Source organism: Myodes glareolus, chromosome 3 (genome assembly GCF_982192425.1).
Source record: "Myodes glareolus chromosome 3, mMyoGla1.1, whole genome shotgun sequence".
Lineage (NCBI taxonomy): Eukaryota > Metazoa > Chordata > Mammalia > Rodentia > Cricetidae > Myodes > Myodes glareolus.
Genome location: NC_142028.1, coordinates 1,899,680 through 1,918,164, shown reverse-complemented (window position 1 = coordinate 1,918,164; position 18,485 = coordinate 1,899,680). Strand labels below are relative to the sequence as shown.

General features: G+C 36.6%; 1 protein-coding gene and 1 pseudogene across 1 annotated transcript; both read left to right on the top strand.

Annotated features, from left to right (window-relative positions):
- The first annotated feature begins 2,620 nt into the window (after positions 1-2,620).
- On the top strand, positions 2,621-3,568 carry LOC125399455 (olfactory receptor 8H2-like). The gene has a single exon (XM_087903836.1). It carries the CDS (start codon positions 2,621-2,623, stop codon positions 3,566-3,568), a length of 948 nt encoding a protein of 315 aa, XP_087759962.1.
- A 13,346-nt stretch (positions 3,569-16,914) lies between these two features.
- On the top strand, positions 16,915-17,692 carry LOC125399373 (olfactory receptor 8H3-like; annotated as a pseudogene).
- The last annotated feature ends 793 nt before the right edge of the window (positions 17,693-18,485 follow it).

The following is an 18,485-nucleotide window of genomic DNA, read 5'->3' as shown; positions in this document are numbered from 1 at the left end:
TCCATAATAAAAATAACTTCTTGTATGCAACTGCACTGTAAAGTTACTATACATAATAACTATAAACCATATATTCCAAAAGGTAGAAGAAAGTATTTTGAATAATTTCACCAAATAATGGCAACATTGTACAAAACTCATTGTAAAATAATGTATACAACATATTTAATACAATAACAAGTATTTAAATATTAACTTCTATATATTAATACACATAGAACTAATGAAATTAACATGCAAATGTAAAATTCTTTATTTTGAGCTGAAGTTATGAGTTGAATAATAAACACCCTAATAAATAATAATATATCTTATATTTTGAGATTATATTTTCCTATTATTTTACCCGTCTTTCCTTACTCACTATCCCCCAGATCCTGAAAGGTCCCTTTTTATTTTCCTGGTTTCCTTGAGTAGTTAAGAATGTGTACTTAAGAATGTAGGATGTTTTGAGGTTAGGAGACTCAGATGAGAAAGAACATGAGGCACTTATTTCTCAGGTTCTCAGCTTCTGCACTGAACATTATCTTTTCTAGTTTCATCCTTTTTCCTGAAAATTTTGTGGTTTAGTATGAAATTTTAGTATGGCTGAACTGTATCCTATAGTGAACATGTCTCCCATTTTTATTATCTACTAAGCAGTTGAAGAACATTTATTTTTTATAGATATTGCTGAAAGAAGTATAATGAACATAGCTTCTTAAATGTCACTGTGTCATCATGTCAACTCCATATTGTCTTTTTCAATGCATGTTTAAGCTGTCAAAAGTGTAACTTTGGACATTTAAGGTGATCCCACTTCACAGTCAATCCACTGTTCCTCTGGCTCTTGCAACCTTTGTCTTCTCTCTTCTGAAGTGATCCTGAGCCTTAGGTCCTGGAGGGTTTTTTTCCACTTCTCTCTCTCTCTCTCTCTCTCTCTCTCTCTCTCTCTCTCTCTCTCTCCCTCCCTCCCTCCCTCTCTCTCTCTCTGTTTGGAAATGCATCTATTGGGCCTGGGCTCCCTAATTGTGCAATTTGATTGGTTGTACTTTTCTAGAATGGTATCCTTATACCGCGAAGAGAAATTTTTGATGAGAAAGGAGAATCTCAACTACACATAATAGAGGTACACATATTTCATTGTTTTTATTTAACAGATTTTAATTCTTTCAGAATTGTTCCTTTGATTTAAATTTTTATTGCTGGAAGTGTTATTATTTGTAATCACATTAACTTTCAAATTAAAATAATAACTCTGTCTAGCCGCACTACTTAAAAATGCACTGGTGTGAATAGAGTGTCATTTAAAACTATACTTCATAAATTTAGTAAACTAGTGGGCATATAAATAAACATAGTGCATAAAAAGATAACACATTTATCATTTTCTTCTTTATATGGCTCTCAGGGAACAGCAATACCTTTGCTGAATTACTCCTTTGACCTAAATTCTTGAAAACTTGCCAAGAAGTCTACCTTAGAAAGTGTCACAGGAGGATGACCACGTTGCATCATGCTCATGATATTTCCAGATAAATTCTGGTGTAATGGAAAGAGATAAAAGACATAGAATGTTTTGTTCATGTTTGCAATTTTTCTTTGTATAAATTTGTGGTAAAACTTCCATTAAAATTGACTTTGACTGAGAACTTAGGAAAGCGTCAAGGATAATTCAATTAACATCTGAATTTAGTTCAAATGAGTTCACAAAAAAGGAAAAATAATCAAAAGAAAAATAAAAGCCCTAAGACTGAAGGTGCAAATTCATAAATATATTTTCTCCTTCATTTGTGAAAAAATTTGGGAATTGAATATTTTCAGTCCAATGCTATTGGAAATATTTTGCCTCCGTTTTTTTCTACCCACTTTGAGACTCAGAGTAAGTATGTTTTTAAATTGTGAAATTTTGAAGCTGTCAAAATAGAAATTATATTTAAAAGTTAAAGTGCACACATCGTTTGGTACTTACAAAAGTACATTCATATTGTGACAAATAGAATCGGTGGAAGGAGGTTGCACCAGGGATGATTTATATTTCAATAAAATAAATTCCCTTAAAATTGTTTTGAATAGTGAAAAACAGTATCCAATAATTATTAGTATTTATTTTTCTTAACATAGCCAATTAAAGTTCAGTAAGAACAAATATAGTTAATTGATATTGAAACAGCCATGAAATTATGATTCAAAGTTGTTTCCAATACTTCTTCATTAAATGTGAAATTACATTTAAACTTACTGAAATAAGGGTGTGGCTAAGATCCTTTAGTGTCTTTGATCTTAAGCATAATCTTAGACTCTACATGAATTATTTCTGGGTTCACATTAATTATCTGAGTTCCATGACCTAGATCTTGTGTAAAGTGAGGGGATATTATTATGTGGATGATAACAACTCATGCAGGTTAAATATATAAAAGGAAATTATTCAGACTGGCACCAGTTTTTTTTGGAATTATAACCACATTTTCACTTATGATGTAAATAATGAAGTGTCACTTTATACATCTATATGGATATCTGTTTACAGTTCTATAACATATTATAAAAGTGCAGTGACAAACATACAAAAGAACTTCTATGCCATCATGAAACCAATGCATTACCATTGATTTCTTATCATTTAGGGTCATTCACTATGAACACCTGGAATCACACAAATAAACCAGACTTCATCCTCTTGGGACTCACAGATTCCAAGGAGATCCAGTTAGTCCTCTCTGTGGTGTTTCTCTTGATATACATGGTCACAGTGCTGGGGAACACAGGCATGATGCTGATTATTTGTCGAGATGTCCAGCTTCACACTCCAATGTATTTCTTCCTCATCCATCTATCATTTGTTGATCTCAGTTACTCGACTGCCATCACACCTAAAACCTTAGAGAACCTGCTGACTTCAAACAAGAGCATTTCCTTTATAGGTTGTTTCACCCAATTGTACATTTTTATCCTTTTGGCAGGTGTTGAATGTTTTCTGCTTTGCTCAATGGCCTATGACCGCTACATAGCTATCTGCAAACCTTTACATTATCCTACCATTATGTCTTCACAATGTTGCTTTGCCCTTCTTACTGGGTCCTACATGATTGGAACTGTGGATTCATCTGTCACTGTGTTTGCCATGATTACACTACATTTCTGCAAGTCCAATATCATCCATCATTTTTACTGTGACACATCTCCACTTTTATCTCTGTCCTGCAGTAACACAAATGGAGTTGAAATAATTATATTCATTTTTGCAGGTTCAACCCTTCTTGGTTCCCTTTTCACAATATCTGTATCCTATTTGTTTGTTCTTTCTACTATTTTGAAGATCAATTCCACTTCAGGAAAGCAAAAGGCCTTCTCCACTTGTGCTTCTCACCTCCTCGGAGTCACTGTCTTTTATAGCACTCTGGTCTTTACTTATTTAAAACCAAGTAAGTCCTACTCCCTGGGAAAGGATCAAGTAGCTTCTGTGTTTTACACCATTGTGATCCCCATGCTGAACCCACTCATTTATAGTCTCAGGAACAAAGAAGTGAAAGGTGCTGTTGTTAGATTAGTGAAGAAGAGACAAGGTTCCAGGAAGATAAAATAAGTCTGAAAGTAAGAGGTCATTCATAATGTTTCCAATTGTGACTGTCTGTAAAAAGCTACAATTAATTTTAGTCTATTTCTGTGTGTCTTTTCTCATACAAACATTGGTAGGAACGCAGTTTTAAATTTCAGTTTCCCTCACTGAATTTTGAGGAACATATACTAACACATCTATTTTTTTTCTTTTTTACGAAAATCTAGTTTGTAAAAGATGAGAATGTGTTTGAAATTCTTATAGTCATATCATATGAAATTTCATACTCATTGAACATCTCATTGACTATTACGTAAAGATAATTTCCACAAAGGCTATACTTTTAGAAATCATGCATTTTATACTGTGCAAGGTCCTATTTGTTACATACTTCTAGGCAAGAAGCAAAATTAGTTTTCAATTTTTTAAAGAGTACAAGATTAAATAGTAACCTCGGATATGTGTGATAAGATAATGGAAGTAATGTATTTAAGGAACCAATAAAATGGTGTTTATCATCAGTGAGAGACCCTATTCCTGACATATTTTAAATGTTCAATGTCATTTCTTGAACTAAATTGACTCTCATTGTATAAATTACTTTCAGATTATTTAATTCACAATCATGTCATTGCCCTAAAAAGAATATATTCCATTGTTTCAAACTTTAAATTTTATATAAAATTATGATGCAGTATTAAGTTATGCTTAAAATTAATGTATTAGTAACAATCTTAAAAACCTTTAAAGGCAAAAAGATGAGAAACACTAAAAGTTACTGACCAATGCATTTTCTTAATCTATCAATCTTGAGGGTTTGTCAGTGTGAGTCACACTAAAGCAAAACTCCTCGGTACTGTTTTGTAACATTACCTATTGATTTGAAATTGTTTTATTTGATCCTCTCTGAGACAACTGTCTTCTCAATGATTGGGGCAGATCAGTACTGGCTCCTTAGGTTGTTTAGATATGGTATACCATAAATCTATCTACTCAAAATCTGCTGCAGTTCCGCTGCCTTTGTGTGCATCTATTGAACTTTTGAAACCCTTACAATTCTTACACTTAATTGCAATACCTACAGTTAATTTTCTTTTACAGTTTAAATCTCTGTGTGTAAATTAATTTTAAAATAAATTCTTTAACTAAATGAACATTCATTTTTTTTTTGTTTTCTCCACCTACAGGCTTGTATGTGTCCTAATAAGTAATCTTCCTTAAAAAAATGCTGCTGGCGTGCTCCCCCGATTGGCCTGGCCAAGATCCCAGGGCAGCAGGCTCACAGAGCGGCCATGAGCTAGGCAGAGGCTGCCAGAGTGGTACAGACTCCCCGCTGTGAGCAGCAGAGCTGGCTGTGGGCAGGCAGGCAGGAGACAGAGACATGGACATGTAAAATGAGATTAAAATATTTATTCAGGGGGTTATGGAGGAAAAGGGGAGGGGGCAGAGAAAGAAAGGAAGAGGGAGAAGGAGAGGGAGAGAAAGAAAGACAGAAACAGAGAAAAGGAGAGAGGGAAAAGACAGAAAACACGTGTGCACACGTCAAGAAAGGAAACAGAAAGAAAGAAAGATGGCGAGGAGAGGTCAGAAGTCCTTGGGAGTGGGCGTGACTTGCCCCTTAAAGGAACCAGAGACCAAAAGGAATAACAATAAGTTTCTGTATTCTTTGTCTGTGTTTGCCTGTTTGTTTGTTTTTTCAGATAATATATTTATTTGAAATGGAAAAGTAACTATAGAAGAATCTGAAATCTCCAGTCTAAAATGGATGTTTTTTCAACACTTGCAAATGAAGCTTCCCCCCTTTACTTCTCCTTTTTATAATTTATTTTCTTTTTTTACAAAAAATGAAACAAACTATCTATTTTCCATTTTACATACCAACCTCAGTTCCCACTTCCTCCTCTCCTCCCATTTCCTCCACCTATTCTCTCCACCCCACCCCATAGTCACTACTCAGAGAGGGCAAGGCATATTGCTTTGGGGAAGGTTGAAGGTCCTCCCTACTATATATAGATTGAACAAGGTATCATCCAAAGGGAATAGGTTTCCAAAAAGCCAGTGCAAGCAGTGTCTGTTTATGTGTGTGTGTTTTGTGTGTACTTGAGGGTTTGTGGGAGGGCTAGTGTTAGGTGTCTTCCTCTATTGTTTTCCACATTAATATGTTTAATGTTACAAATAAAATCTGAATGGAAAATAATCTTGCATTTTAAATAAAATAAATACTAAGCTACCTAACATCTTCACATTAAGGGTGACAAAAAGGCATGTGTGGTTTTATATTTACAACCTATGATTAATATGAAATGTTAGCCTTTTTATAAAGTTTAATCATGCATATCATTTTTCACATACCTGTGAACAATGTTAAGCTATGATACCCTAAAAATTAAGCTATGATACCTTAGACAATCATGCCATCCCTAGTTTTGTTTGTGTATTAACATGAACATGGGGATTTTCATTGATTTGTTTTCATTCAGTACATTCTGACTACAATTTTCCAATTCACCATCCCTAAACACAAATTTAAAAGTCTTCAATATATCATGAAAAATATTGTTTTGGTGGAAAATAAGTTAACATATAAATTCATACAAATTGTCTCCAATCCTAATGACATACTTTAAAATGATACAATCTGTCAAATTGGGAAATAAAAATATTTATTTTGATTATTTTTTCAGTTATTCAGATGCTTATTATACTTTTGTCTTTTCTTTATATTGAAAGTAGATTTCTTTCATAAAATATTCTTATCAGTTTTTCCTTATCTTTAATCCCTCAGATATCTTCTGACCATCACACTCACACAAATACACTCAATTTTTTCCTCTCATTAGGAAAAAATACAAAAAACAATGACAATAATAACAGCAACAAAAGCAGAGTTGGACAATAAAAAATAAACTAAAGAAAAAGCCCAGGAAACACATATACATAAACACACACACACACTTTCACATAGAAAATTAGAAATTATAATGTATAAACAAATGACCTAGAACATAAAAACCATGAAATGTTTTTCTATGAGAGAATATCTTGAGAAAAAAATATGATACTGTCAAAAACAGTATTGACTTAATTTTGAGCTGAATTTTCTTTGCTAAGTGCCCCGGCACCGTGCCCCCCATCTGCGCTCTATGCACTAGAATTCAGTTTTATGAGCTTTGGGCAAGAGGCTAGAGGTTGAGCAACACACACAGAGACAGACAGACACACGGACTTCCCATCAGTGGTACAAAAGCCCTTCTTTAACAGCACCATGGAGGCTTAAATACCCAGCAGTCAATGGCAACAGGTGAAAATCCCATCCTCTGATCCTCTAGGCTTGGCACAGCTTTTAGAAACTTCAATTAGAAGGCTCTAGCAGGAAAGAGCAGCTGAAGGCCAGGACTCTAATTAGTCCCAACAGCTAAGAATAAGCCCCGCACTTAAGTGTGGTTTTTATACAAAGGACACACTGTTGAAGAAATGAATTTTCTTTTTGTGAGCAGTAGTCAATTGCAGTTAGATTTTGCATTTAGAATGAGGACTTGTGCAATATTTCCCTCTCTGACCTAGGACCCAATCTGGTTTAGACATATGCAGGCCACATGCATAACATTAAAAAGCAAACATATTACATCCTCTAAACACATTACACACTCAGGGTGGTATTGTTTCTCTTGTTGTTTTTGTTTATTTGTTTGAGATTCTTTTGTTTAATTTTTTGATTTTGTGTGTCATTGGTGTTTTTGGAGCATTTTTATATTATTTTTTTAATTTTATATAAAATTTTCCAATTTTGTGTCTTCACGGATTTTTTTTTCTGTGTGTGTTCTATACTGTTTCCCTCTGTTTCTTTAAATTTCTTGTCTATTTTCTTTTATATTTGTCCCTTTATTTTCTAAAGAAAGAGAAAGGAGGAATGAAATGGAATTGTTGGGGAGGTGTGATGATATGACAAGAGACAAAAGAAGGAAAACCACAACATGTTTGAGACGAGAATATAACTGAATTTTCCATGATAAAAATAATTTCTGGTATGCAGTTGCACTCTAAGGTGACTATACATAATAACTATAAACCATATAACTCAAAAGGTAGAAGAAAGGATTTTGAACAATTTCACAAATAATGGCAACATTTTACATAGCTCATTGTACATAACATATACAACATATTCAATGCAATACCAAGTATTGAAATATTAACTTCTTTATACTAATTAACATAGAACTCATGAAATTAACATGCAAATATGAAATTCTTTATTTTGAGCTGAAGTTATGAGAAGTTGAATAATAAGCACCCTAATAAATAGTAACATGTCTTACATTTTGAGATTATACTTTCCTATTATTTTTCCCGTCTTTCCTTGATTACTGCTCCCCCAGACCCTGAAAGGTCCCTTCTTATTTTCTTGGTTTCATTGAGTACTTAAGCATGTGTACTGACATAAGATGCTTTGAGGTTAGGAGACTCGGATTAGAAAGAACTTTAGGCACTTGTCTCTCAAGGTCTGAGTTGCCGCAATAAACTTTATATTTTCTAGTTCCATCTTTTTCTCCTGCAAATTCATGATTTCATTTTTTGTATAACTGAACTATATCCTATAGTGATCATGTGTTCCAATATCATTATCTATTAAGCAGTTTAAGAACATTTACTTTTTATAGATATTGCCAGAACAACTATAATGAATATGGCTTAGTAAATGTCTGTGTGGCATCATGTCAAATCCATAGTGCCTATCAAAGTTGTGATATGGCTATCTCTGTCCAAAATAGTATTTCTATTGTTTTGTTAAGATCATGTTTAACCAGTCATTTTGTTGAGACTTTATGAGGCAACGTCAGACATCTAAGGTGATGCCACTTCTGTTCCTCTGACTACTGCAACATTTGTGTTCTCTCTTCTGAAATGATCCTGAGAGCTGGGGGGATTTTTTTCATTTATCTTTTTTCTTCCTTCCTTCCTTTCTTTTCTTTTCTTCCTTCCTTCCTTTCTTTTCTTTTCTTCCTTCCTTCCTTTATTTTTTTCTTTTTCTTTTTTTGTTTTTTGTAGATGTATCAATTGCGCCTGGGCTCCCAAACTGTGCAATTTGATTTGTTATAATTTTCTAGAATGGTATGTTTCTACTGTGAAGAGAAATTTTTGATGAAAAGAGAGAACCACAATTATCAGTTAATATAGGGACACATATTCCATTGTTTTTACTTAACAGATTTTAACTTTTGCAGAATTTTTCAACCAATTTAAAATTTTTATTTTTGGAAATTTTAGTATTCTATAATCACAGTAGCATTAATGAAGTAAAACTTTCAATTTAAAAAAAAAACTCCAGCTCTTCCTCCCCCTCCCCTCTGGAGCCACAAGATCTCCCCAGAGCTGCTCCCTTGCACGCCGGGCCTGGGCTGTGGGCTCAGTCCGGCAGGGGCAGTTCCGGTGCTTTGAGAGCCTGCCTGAGGACAGGCAAGCCCTGTCTCAGCTCAATCACATTCCTGGCCAGCAAGAGAGAGTAAACTTCTAGCAGACTTCCATTGGAGGAGGGGTGAGTTTTCTCCTGGCCCAAGGGCTTCGGCTAGGAGGATTTCAGTCTTTCCCCGCCCCCCTCGACAATCTGGTCACGGGCAGAGGTGACTCCTCCCTGTGGAGCTCTCCTGAATCCCGTCCCAGCCTTTATCCAGGTACACCTTCCTCTCTTCCCCCCTCCCTCTGGGGCCAAAAGATCTCCCCAGAGCAACTCCCTTGCTCGCTGGGCCTGGGTTGTGAGTACAACCCGGTAGTAGGGAGTGCCTGTGTTTCAATAGACTGCCTGAGGAAAGGTAGGCCTTCTGTCAGTGAAGTCCCTGCCCAACAAGGGAACCTGACCTGGTACTAGAAGATCCAGTAGAGAGCATTTGAAGGAAGAGATGGGCAGACGCCAAGGCAAGAACTCCTCCAAAAATCTAAAAAACAACATGAAAACACCAGAACCCAATGACCCTACAATAGAAGGACTTGGACCTATTAATTCAGAAGAAGCGGGAAAAAATGCCATTATGAAAGCAATAGAGTCCCTTAAACAGGATATGAATAACTCCCTTAAAGAACTGGATGAGAAGTATAACAAAAAGATTGAAGAAATGAGTAAAGAAATGGATGAAAAATATAAAAAAAAATAGAAGAAATGAGTAAATCCATGAATGATACACTGGGAAACCAAGAAAAAACAATCAAACAGGTAATGGAAACAGTTCAAGAATTGAAAACTGAAATGGAGGCAATGAAGAAAACACAAAACAAGGGCCAGCTGGATATGGAAAATCTAGGTAAACGAACAGAGACTACAGAATCAAGCATAACCAATAGGATACAAGAGATGGAAAAACGAATCTCAGAGTCTGAAGATACCATAGAGAAAATAAATGCTCTGATCAAAGAAAACAGCAAATCCAACAAATTCTCATCACAAAACATTCAAGAAATCTGGGACACAATAAAAAACCCAAATCTAAGAATAATAGGGATTGAAGAAGGAGAAGAACTGCAGATCAAAGGACCAGAAAATATATTCAACAAAATTATAGAAGAAAACTTTCCCAACATAAAAAGAATGATATTCCTATGAAGGTTCAAGAAGCATACAGAACACCGAATAGGCTTGATCAAAAAAAAACATCCCCTCGCCATATAATAATCAAAACACAAAACATACAGATTAAAGAAAGAATATTAAGAGCTGCAAAGGAAAAAGGGCAAGTAACTTATAAAGGTAAACCTATCAGGCTTACACCGGACTTCTCTATGGAAACCATGAAAGCCAGAAGGTCCTGGATAGAGGTACTGCAGAAACTAAGAGACCATGGATGCAAGCCCAGACTAATATACTCAGCCAAGCTATCATTCACTATCAATGGAGAAAACAAAATATTCCAGGATAAGAACAAATTTAAACAATTCGCAGCCACAAACCCAGCCTTACAGAAAGTAATAGAAGGAAAATCGCAACCCAAGGAGTCCAACATTGCCAGCACTGCTTACAATAACTCAGACATCTAGCGACCCTTCACGAGCTTAACTCAAGGAAGGGACACATACAAACTCTATTAATCAAACAAACAAAAAATAATAATAACCGGAGTCAACAACCACTGGTCATTAATATCCCTTAATATTAATGGACTCAATTCACCTATAAAAAGGCACAGACTAAGAGACTGGATACGAAAACAGGATCCAACATTCTGCTGTTTACAAGAAACACACCTCAACCACAAAGACAGACATCTACTCAGAGTAAAGGGTTGGGAAAAAGGTTTTCAAGCAAACGGACCTAAGAAACAAGCAGGTGTGGCCATTCTAATCTCCAACAAAATTGACTTCAAACTAAAATCAATCAGAAGAGATGGAGATGGACATTTTATACTCATAACAGGAACAATTCATCAGGAGGAAGTCTCAATCCTGAATATCTACGCCCCTAATATAAAGCCTCCTACTTATGTAAAAGAAACACTTCTAGAACTCAAGGCAGTCATCAAACCACACACACTAATAGTAGGAGACTTCAACACTCCTCTCTCACCAATGGACAGGTCAATCAGACAGAAACCTAACAGAGAATTAAGAGAATTATTGGAGGTATTGAATCAAATGGACTTAACAGACATCTATAGAACATTCCACCCAAATAGGAAAGAATATACCTTCTTCTCTGCACCTCATGGAACCTTCTCGAAAATTGACCACATACTGGGTAACAAAGCAAACTTCCACAGATACAAAAAAATATTAGTAACCACCTGTGTCTTGTCAGAACACCATGGATTAAAGTAAGAATTCAAGAACAATGCTACCCCCAGGAAGCCAACAAATTCATGGAAGTTGAACAGTCAACTACTGAATCACCCCTGGGTCAAGGAAGAAATAAAGAAAGAAATTAAAGTCTTCCTTGAATTTAATGAAAATAAAGACACAACATACTCAAACCTATGGGACACTATGAAAGCAGTGCTAAGAGGAAAGTTCATAGCACTAAGTGCCCAATTAAAGAAAGCGGAGAAAGCACACATTGGAGACTTAACAGCACACTTGAAAGCTCTCGAAAAAAAAGAAGCTGATTCACCCAGGAGTAGTAGAAGACTGGAAATAATCAAACTGAGGGCTAAAATCAACAAAATAGAAACACAGAAAACAATCCAAAGAATCAATGAATCAAAAAGCTGGATCTGGGAGAAAATCAACAATATCGACAAGCCCCTATTCAAATTAATCAAACGGCAGAGAGAGAACATGCAAATTAATAAGATCAGAAATGAAAAGGGGGACATAACCACAGACACAGAGGAAATTCAGAGAATCATTAGATCTTACTACGAAAATTTATATGCCACAAAGTTGGAAAATGTAAAAGAAATGGACATTTTTTTAGATAAGTACCATATACCAAAGTTGAACCAAGACCAGGTGAACAATCTAAATAGACCTGTCAGTCGTGAAGAATTAGAAGCTGTTATTAAAAATCTCCCTACCAAAAAAAGCCCAGGACCAGATGGTTTCAATGCAGAATTCTACCGGAACTTCCAGGAAGAGCTAATACCTATACTCCTTAATGTATTTCACAATATAGAAACAGAAGAATCATTGCCAAACTCTTTTTATGAAGCTACAGTTACCCTGATACCAAAACCACACAAAGACACAACCAGGAAAGAGAATTACAGACCTTTATCACTCATGAACATTGACGCAAAAGTACTCAATAAAATACTGGCAAACCGAATCCAAGAATACATTAGAAAAATCATCCAATATGATCAAGTGGGCTTCATTCCAGAGATGCAGGGCTGGTTCAACATACGCAAATCTATCAATGTAATCCATCATATAAATAAACTGAAAGATAAAAACCATATGATCATTGCATTGGATGCTGAAAAAGCATTTGACAAAATTCAACACCCATTTATGATAAAGGTGTTGGAGAGACTAGGGATACAAGGATCATACCTAAATATAATAAAAGCAATATACAGCAAGCCGTCAGCAAACATCAAATTGAATGGAGAGAAACTCAAAGCCTTTCCTCTAAAATCAGGAACACGACAAGGCTGTCCACTCTCACCATTCCTCTTCAATATAGTGCTTGAACTTCTAGCAATAGCAATAAGACAACATAAGGGGATCAAGGGGATTCGAATTGGAAAAGATGAAATTAAACTTTCGTTATTTGCAGACGATATGATAGTGTACATCATCGACCCCAAAAACTCTAACAAAGAACTCCTACAGTTGATAAACACCTTTAGTAATGTGGCAGGATACAAGATCAACTCCAAAAATCGGTAGCCCTCCTATACACAAAGGATAAAGAAGCAGAGAGGGAAATCAGAGAAACATCACCTTTCATGATAACCACAAATAGCATAAAATACCTTGGGGTAACTCAAACCAAGGAAGTGAAAGACCGATTTGACAAGAACTTTAAGTCTTTGAAGAAAGAAATTGAGGAGGATACCAGAAAATGGAAAGACCTTCCCTGCTCTTGGATTGGGAGAATCAACATAGTAAAAATGGCAATTCTACCAAAAGCAATCTATAGATTCAATGCAACTCCCATCAAAATCCCATCAAACTTCTTCACAGATCTTGAGAGAACAATAATCAAGTTTATATGGCAAAACAAAAAACCCAGGGTAGCCAAAACAATCTTATACAATAAAGGAACCTCTGGAGGCATTACCATCCCTGACTTCAAACTCTATTAAGAGCAACAGTATTGAAAACAGCTTTGTATTGGCATAACAACAGAGAAGTCGACCTATGAAATCGAATAGAAGACCCGGGTATTAACCCACAAACTTATGAACACCTGATTTTTGACAAGGGAGCTAAAGCTATACAATGGAAGAAGGATAGCATCTTTAACAAAGGGTGCAGGCATAACTGGATGTCAACCTGTAGAAGAATGAAAATAGATCCATATCTATCACCATGCACAAAACTCTGGTCCAAATGGATAAAAGACATCAACATTAATCCGACCACTTTGAACCTGATAGAAGAGAAAGTGAGAAGTAGTCTACAAGATATAGGCACAGGAGACCACTTCCTAAGCAGAACCCCAGGAGCGCAGACAATAAGAGAAACAATAAATAAATGGGACCTACTGAAACTGAGAAGCTTCTGTAAAGCAAAGGACACTGTCAGTAAGACAAAAAGGCTACCTTCTGACTGGGAAAAGATCTTCACAAACCCTTCAACAGACAAAGGTCTGATCTCCAAAATATACAAAGAACTCAAGAAACTAGACACTAAAACTCTAATTAACCCAATTAAAAAATGGGGTACTGAACTGAACAGAGAATTCACAACAGATGAACTTCGAATGGCTAAAAAGCACTTAAGGTCATGCTCAACCTCCTTAGCGATCAGGGAAATGCAAATCAAAACAGCTTTGAGATATCATCTTACACCTGTCAGAATAGCCAAACTCAAAACCACCAATGATAGCCTATGCTGGAGAGGATGTGGAATGAGGGGAACACTCATCCATTGTTGGTGGGAATGCAAACTTGTGCAGCCACTGTGGAAATCAGTGTGGCGGTTTCTCAGGAAACTGGGAGTCAACCTCCCTCAGGACCCAGCAATTCCACTCTTGGGAATATACCCTAGAGATTCCCTAACATACTACAAAAGCATTTGTTCTACTATGTTCATAGCAGCACTATTTGTAATAGCCAGAACCTGGAAACAGCCTAGGTGCCCCTCAATAGAAGAATGGTTAAAAAAGGTGTGGAACATATACACATTAGAGTTTTACTCAGCGGTAAAAAACAATGACATCTTGAATTTTGCATGCAAATGGATGGAAATAGAAAACGCTTTACTGAGTGAGGTAAGCCAGACCCAAAAAGAGGAACACGGTATGTATTCACTCATAAGTGTATTCTAACCATAATTAAAGGTCTTTGAGCCTATTATTCGTGATCCTAGAGAAGCTAAATAAGAAGATGAACCTGATGAAGATTATTTAGCTATCCGCCAGGAGGTAGGAAATAGACAAGAGTCCCAGGTAACCTCGGGTGCATGGGGGGGGGTGGCAGGGTTGTCGGAAGGGGAGAGGGTTAGAGAGAAGGGAGTAGGGGAGGAATGGGGAAAGATGGGGGACTGGGATGTGGGGGAGGGAGGAAGGATGGATATGGGATCAGGGAAGAATATATCTCAACTAAGGGAGTCATTTTAGGGTTTACAAGAGACTTGATTATACAGGGGATCCCAGGTACAAGGAGAGATCCCCAGATGGTTCTCTGCACAGAGGAGAGGGTGCCTGAACCGGCCTTGGCCCATAACCATACTGATGAATATTTTGCATGTCACCATAGAACCCTCATCGGGCGATGGATGGAGATGGAGGCGGAGAACCACGTTGGAACACTGGACCTAGCTCCCTAGGTCCAAATGAGAGGCAGAAGGAAAGAGAACGTGAGCAAAGAAGGCAAGGGCAGAGGAAACCTTCATCTGACGTTGGATGGCGATATAGACGGAGACCCATATTGGAACACCGAACTGAGCACTCCACGGTCCAAATGATGAGCAGAAGGATGAAGAAAATAAAAAAAGTAATCAGGACTGCGAGGGATGCGAGCACCCACTGATACAAGGGGCCTGTTATAATGAGAGTTCACCAAGGCCTGTTGGACTGGGACTGAACGAGCACGTGATTCAACCAGATTCTCTGAATGTGGCTGGCCGGGAGCCTTTTTGAAAAGCCATTGACAATGACACTGGGACTTGCTTCCTCTGCATATACTGGATTTTTGCGCTCCAGTCTGTTTGGACTCTCACCTTCCTGGACCTGGAGGGAGGGGGGAGGAACTTGAACTTTCCACAGGGCAGGAAACCCTGACTGCTCTTGGGGATGGAGAGGGAGGAGGAGAGGGAGTGGGGGGAGTGGGAGGGTGTTGGGAGGAGGGGCTGAAATGGAAACTTTTATAATTTAATAAAAAAAAATCCATCTAGCCACACTATTTAAAAATTCACTGGTATGAATTGAATGTTATTTAAATATTATACTACATAAATTTAATGAACTAATGGGCATATGAATTAATATACTGCATTAGAATGATAAAACATTTATCATTTTCTTCTTTATAAGGCTCCCAGGGAAAAGCAACTCCTTTGCTGCATTACTCCTTTGACCTCAGTTCCTGAAAACTTGCCAAGAAATCTGTCTTAGAAAGTGCCACTTAAGGATGACCACACTACGTGATGCTTTTGACATTACAAGGAAAATTCTGGTGTCATGGATTAGAGATAAAACTCATAGAATGTTCTGTTCATATTCACAATTTCTCTTGAAATAAATGTGAGGTATAGCTTCCTTTAAAATTGATTTTCACAAAGAACTGAGGAAAGTGTCAAGGATAATTCAATTAACATCTGATTTTTTTTTCAAATGAGTTCACAAAAAAGGAAAAATACTAAAAGGAAAATAAAAACTCTAAGACTGACAGGTTCAAAACCATAAATATATTATTCTTTCATTTGTAAGAAAATTTGGGAGTTGAATATTTTCAGTCCAATGCTATTGGAAATATTTTGCCTCCAATTTTTTCTACCAACTTTGGCACTCAGGGTAAATTTTTTTTTAATTGTGAAGTCTTGAAGCTGTAAAAATAGAGATTACATTTAAAAGTTAAAGTGCACATATCATTTGGTACTTACAAAAGTACATTCGGATTGTGAAAAAAGAATCGGTGGAAGGAGCTTGAACAAGGGATGGTTTATATTTCAATAAAATAATTTTGCTTAAAATTGTCTTAAATAGTCAGAAACAGTACCCCATATTTATTAATTTATTTGTCTTATTGTAGCCTAATAAAATTCAGTAAAATCAGTAAAATTCGGTAGGTTAATTGATATTGAAAAATCCACGAAATGATGCATTAAAGTTGTTTTCTGTCCTTCTTCATTAAATGTGACATTTCATTTAGACTTACTGGAATAAGTGTGTGGCTAAGATCCTTTAGTGTCTTACCTTTTAGACATGAGTCTAGACTCTACATGAATTTGTGCTAGGTTCACATTAATTATCTGAGTTCTGCAACTTAGATCTTTTGCAAAGTGAGGGAATATTATTATCATGTCCACGAAAACAATTCATGCGGGTTAAACACATAAGAGGAAGTTATTCAGACTGGCACCAGTTTTCTTGGAATTACAACACATATTATCACTTATGATGTAAATAACGAAGTGTCACTTTATACATCTATTTGGAAATCTGTTTACAGTTCTATAACATATTATAAAAGTACAGTGACAAACGTACAAAAGAACTTCTATGCCATTGTGAAACCAGTGCATTACCTTTGACTTCTTATCATTTAGGGTCATTCACTATGAACACCTGGAATCGGACAAATAAACCTGACTTCATCCTCTTGGGACTCACAGCTTCCAAAGAAGTTCACTCTCTGTGGTGTTTCTCCTGATATACATGGTCACTGTGCTGGGGAACACAGGCATGATGCTGATAATTTGACTAGACGTCGAGCTTCACACTCCGATGTATTTCTTCCTCATCCATCTATCATTTGTTGATCTCAGTTACTCGACTGCCATCACACCTAAAACCTTAGAGAACCTGCTGACTTCAAACAAGAGCATTTCCTTTATAGGTCGTTTTACCCAATTGTACATTTTCATCCTTTTGTCAGCTACTGAATGTTTTCTGCTTTGCTCGATGGCCTATGATCGCTACATAGCTATCTGCAAACCTTTACATTATTCTACCATTATGTCTTCACGATGCTGCCTTGCTTTGCTCACTGGGTCCTACGTGATTGGAACTGTGAATTCCTCTGTCACTGTATTTGGCATGATTACACTTCATTTCTGCAAGTCCAACGTCATCCACCATTTTTATTGTGACACATCTCCACTTTTATCTCTGTCCTGCAGTGACACAAATGGAGATGAAATAATTATATTCATTTTGCAGGTTCTACCATTCTGGGTTCCCTTATCACAACATCTGTATCCTATGTGTCCATTCTTTCTACTATTTTGAAGATCTATTACACTTCAGGAAACTGCTCAGCCCTCAAAGGGACATCTGAATCACCTGCTTCAAAGGCTCAGAGAATATCACAGATAGGGAGCAGAATAAATATATGACACAGGTGTTGGGAGAAAGTGCCCCGAAACCGGCCTCTGGACGAGGCACAGCCATTGTACGCCTGAACTCCCTGCAGGTGTGGTTACTTGCGCAAGATCTCCACTCTCAGGACCTTCATCTTTCATAGAGTAGGAGAAAAGGACTCACACGTTTCTACACGTTTCTACTCTCACTGAAAAAAATTCAGGCAGTTGATGGACACTGGGAAGGAAGTATTACCTTTTGTTTCTGTTTTTGTTTTTCCCCCTAGTGATGTTCTGACGGATCAGTAGCCCATGTTTTAGCAAGTAACTCCCACGTATGAAAACAATCATGATTAAACTTAGTAGGTAAACAACAAAAAAAGTGTTATCAAAGTAGGACAAGGGCTTTGATGGGAAGAAGAAGAAGGGTTTCCTCAACAGAGGAGAGATATGGAAAAGTGAAGTGGGGTCAAACTTAGTCCACACATGTATAAAACTGTCAAAGAATTAAAAATGAAACCTAAAAGCCTAACATGGTGGTACAAATCTTTAAACATAGCACTCCATCAATTTTCCTGCAAAATTTAAGATGTCTTTATTTTTTTTTCTGCTGTGAATTACTCCATTGCATAAATGTAACACTTTTTCTTTTTAATCTATTCTTTGGTTGAGGGGCATTTAGGTTGTTTTCAGGTTCTGGCTATGACAAATAAAGCTGCTATGAACATAGTTGAGGATATGTGCTTTTTGGCTCGATTAGGCATCCTTTGGATATATACCCAAAAGTGGTGTTGAGGAAGGTTGTTTCCTAATTTTTCTGAGAAATCAC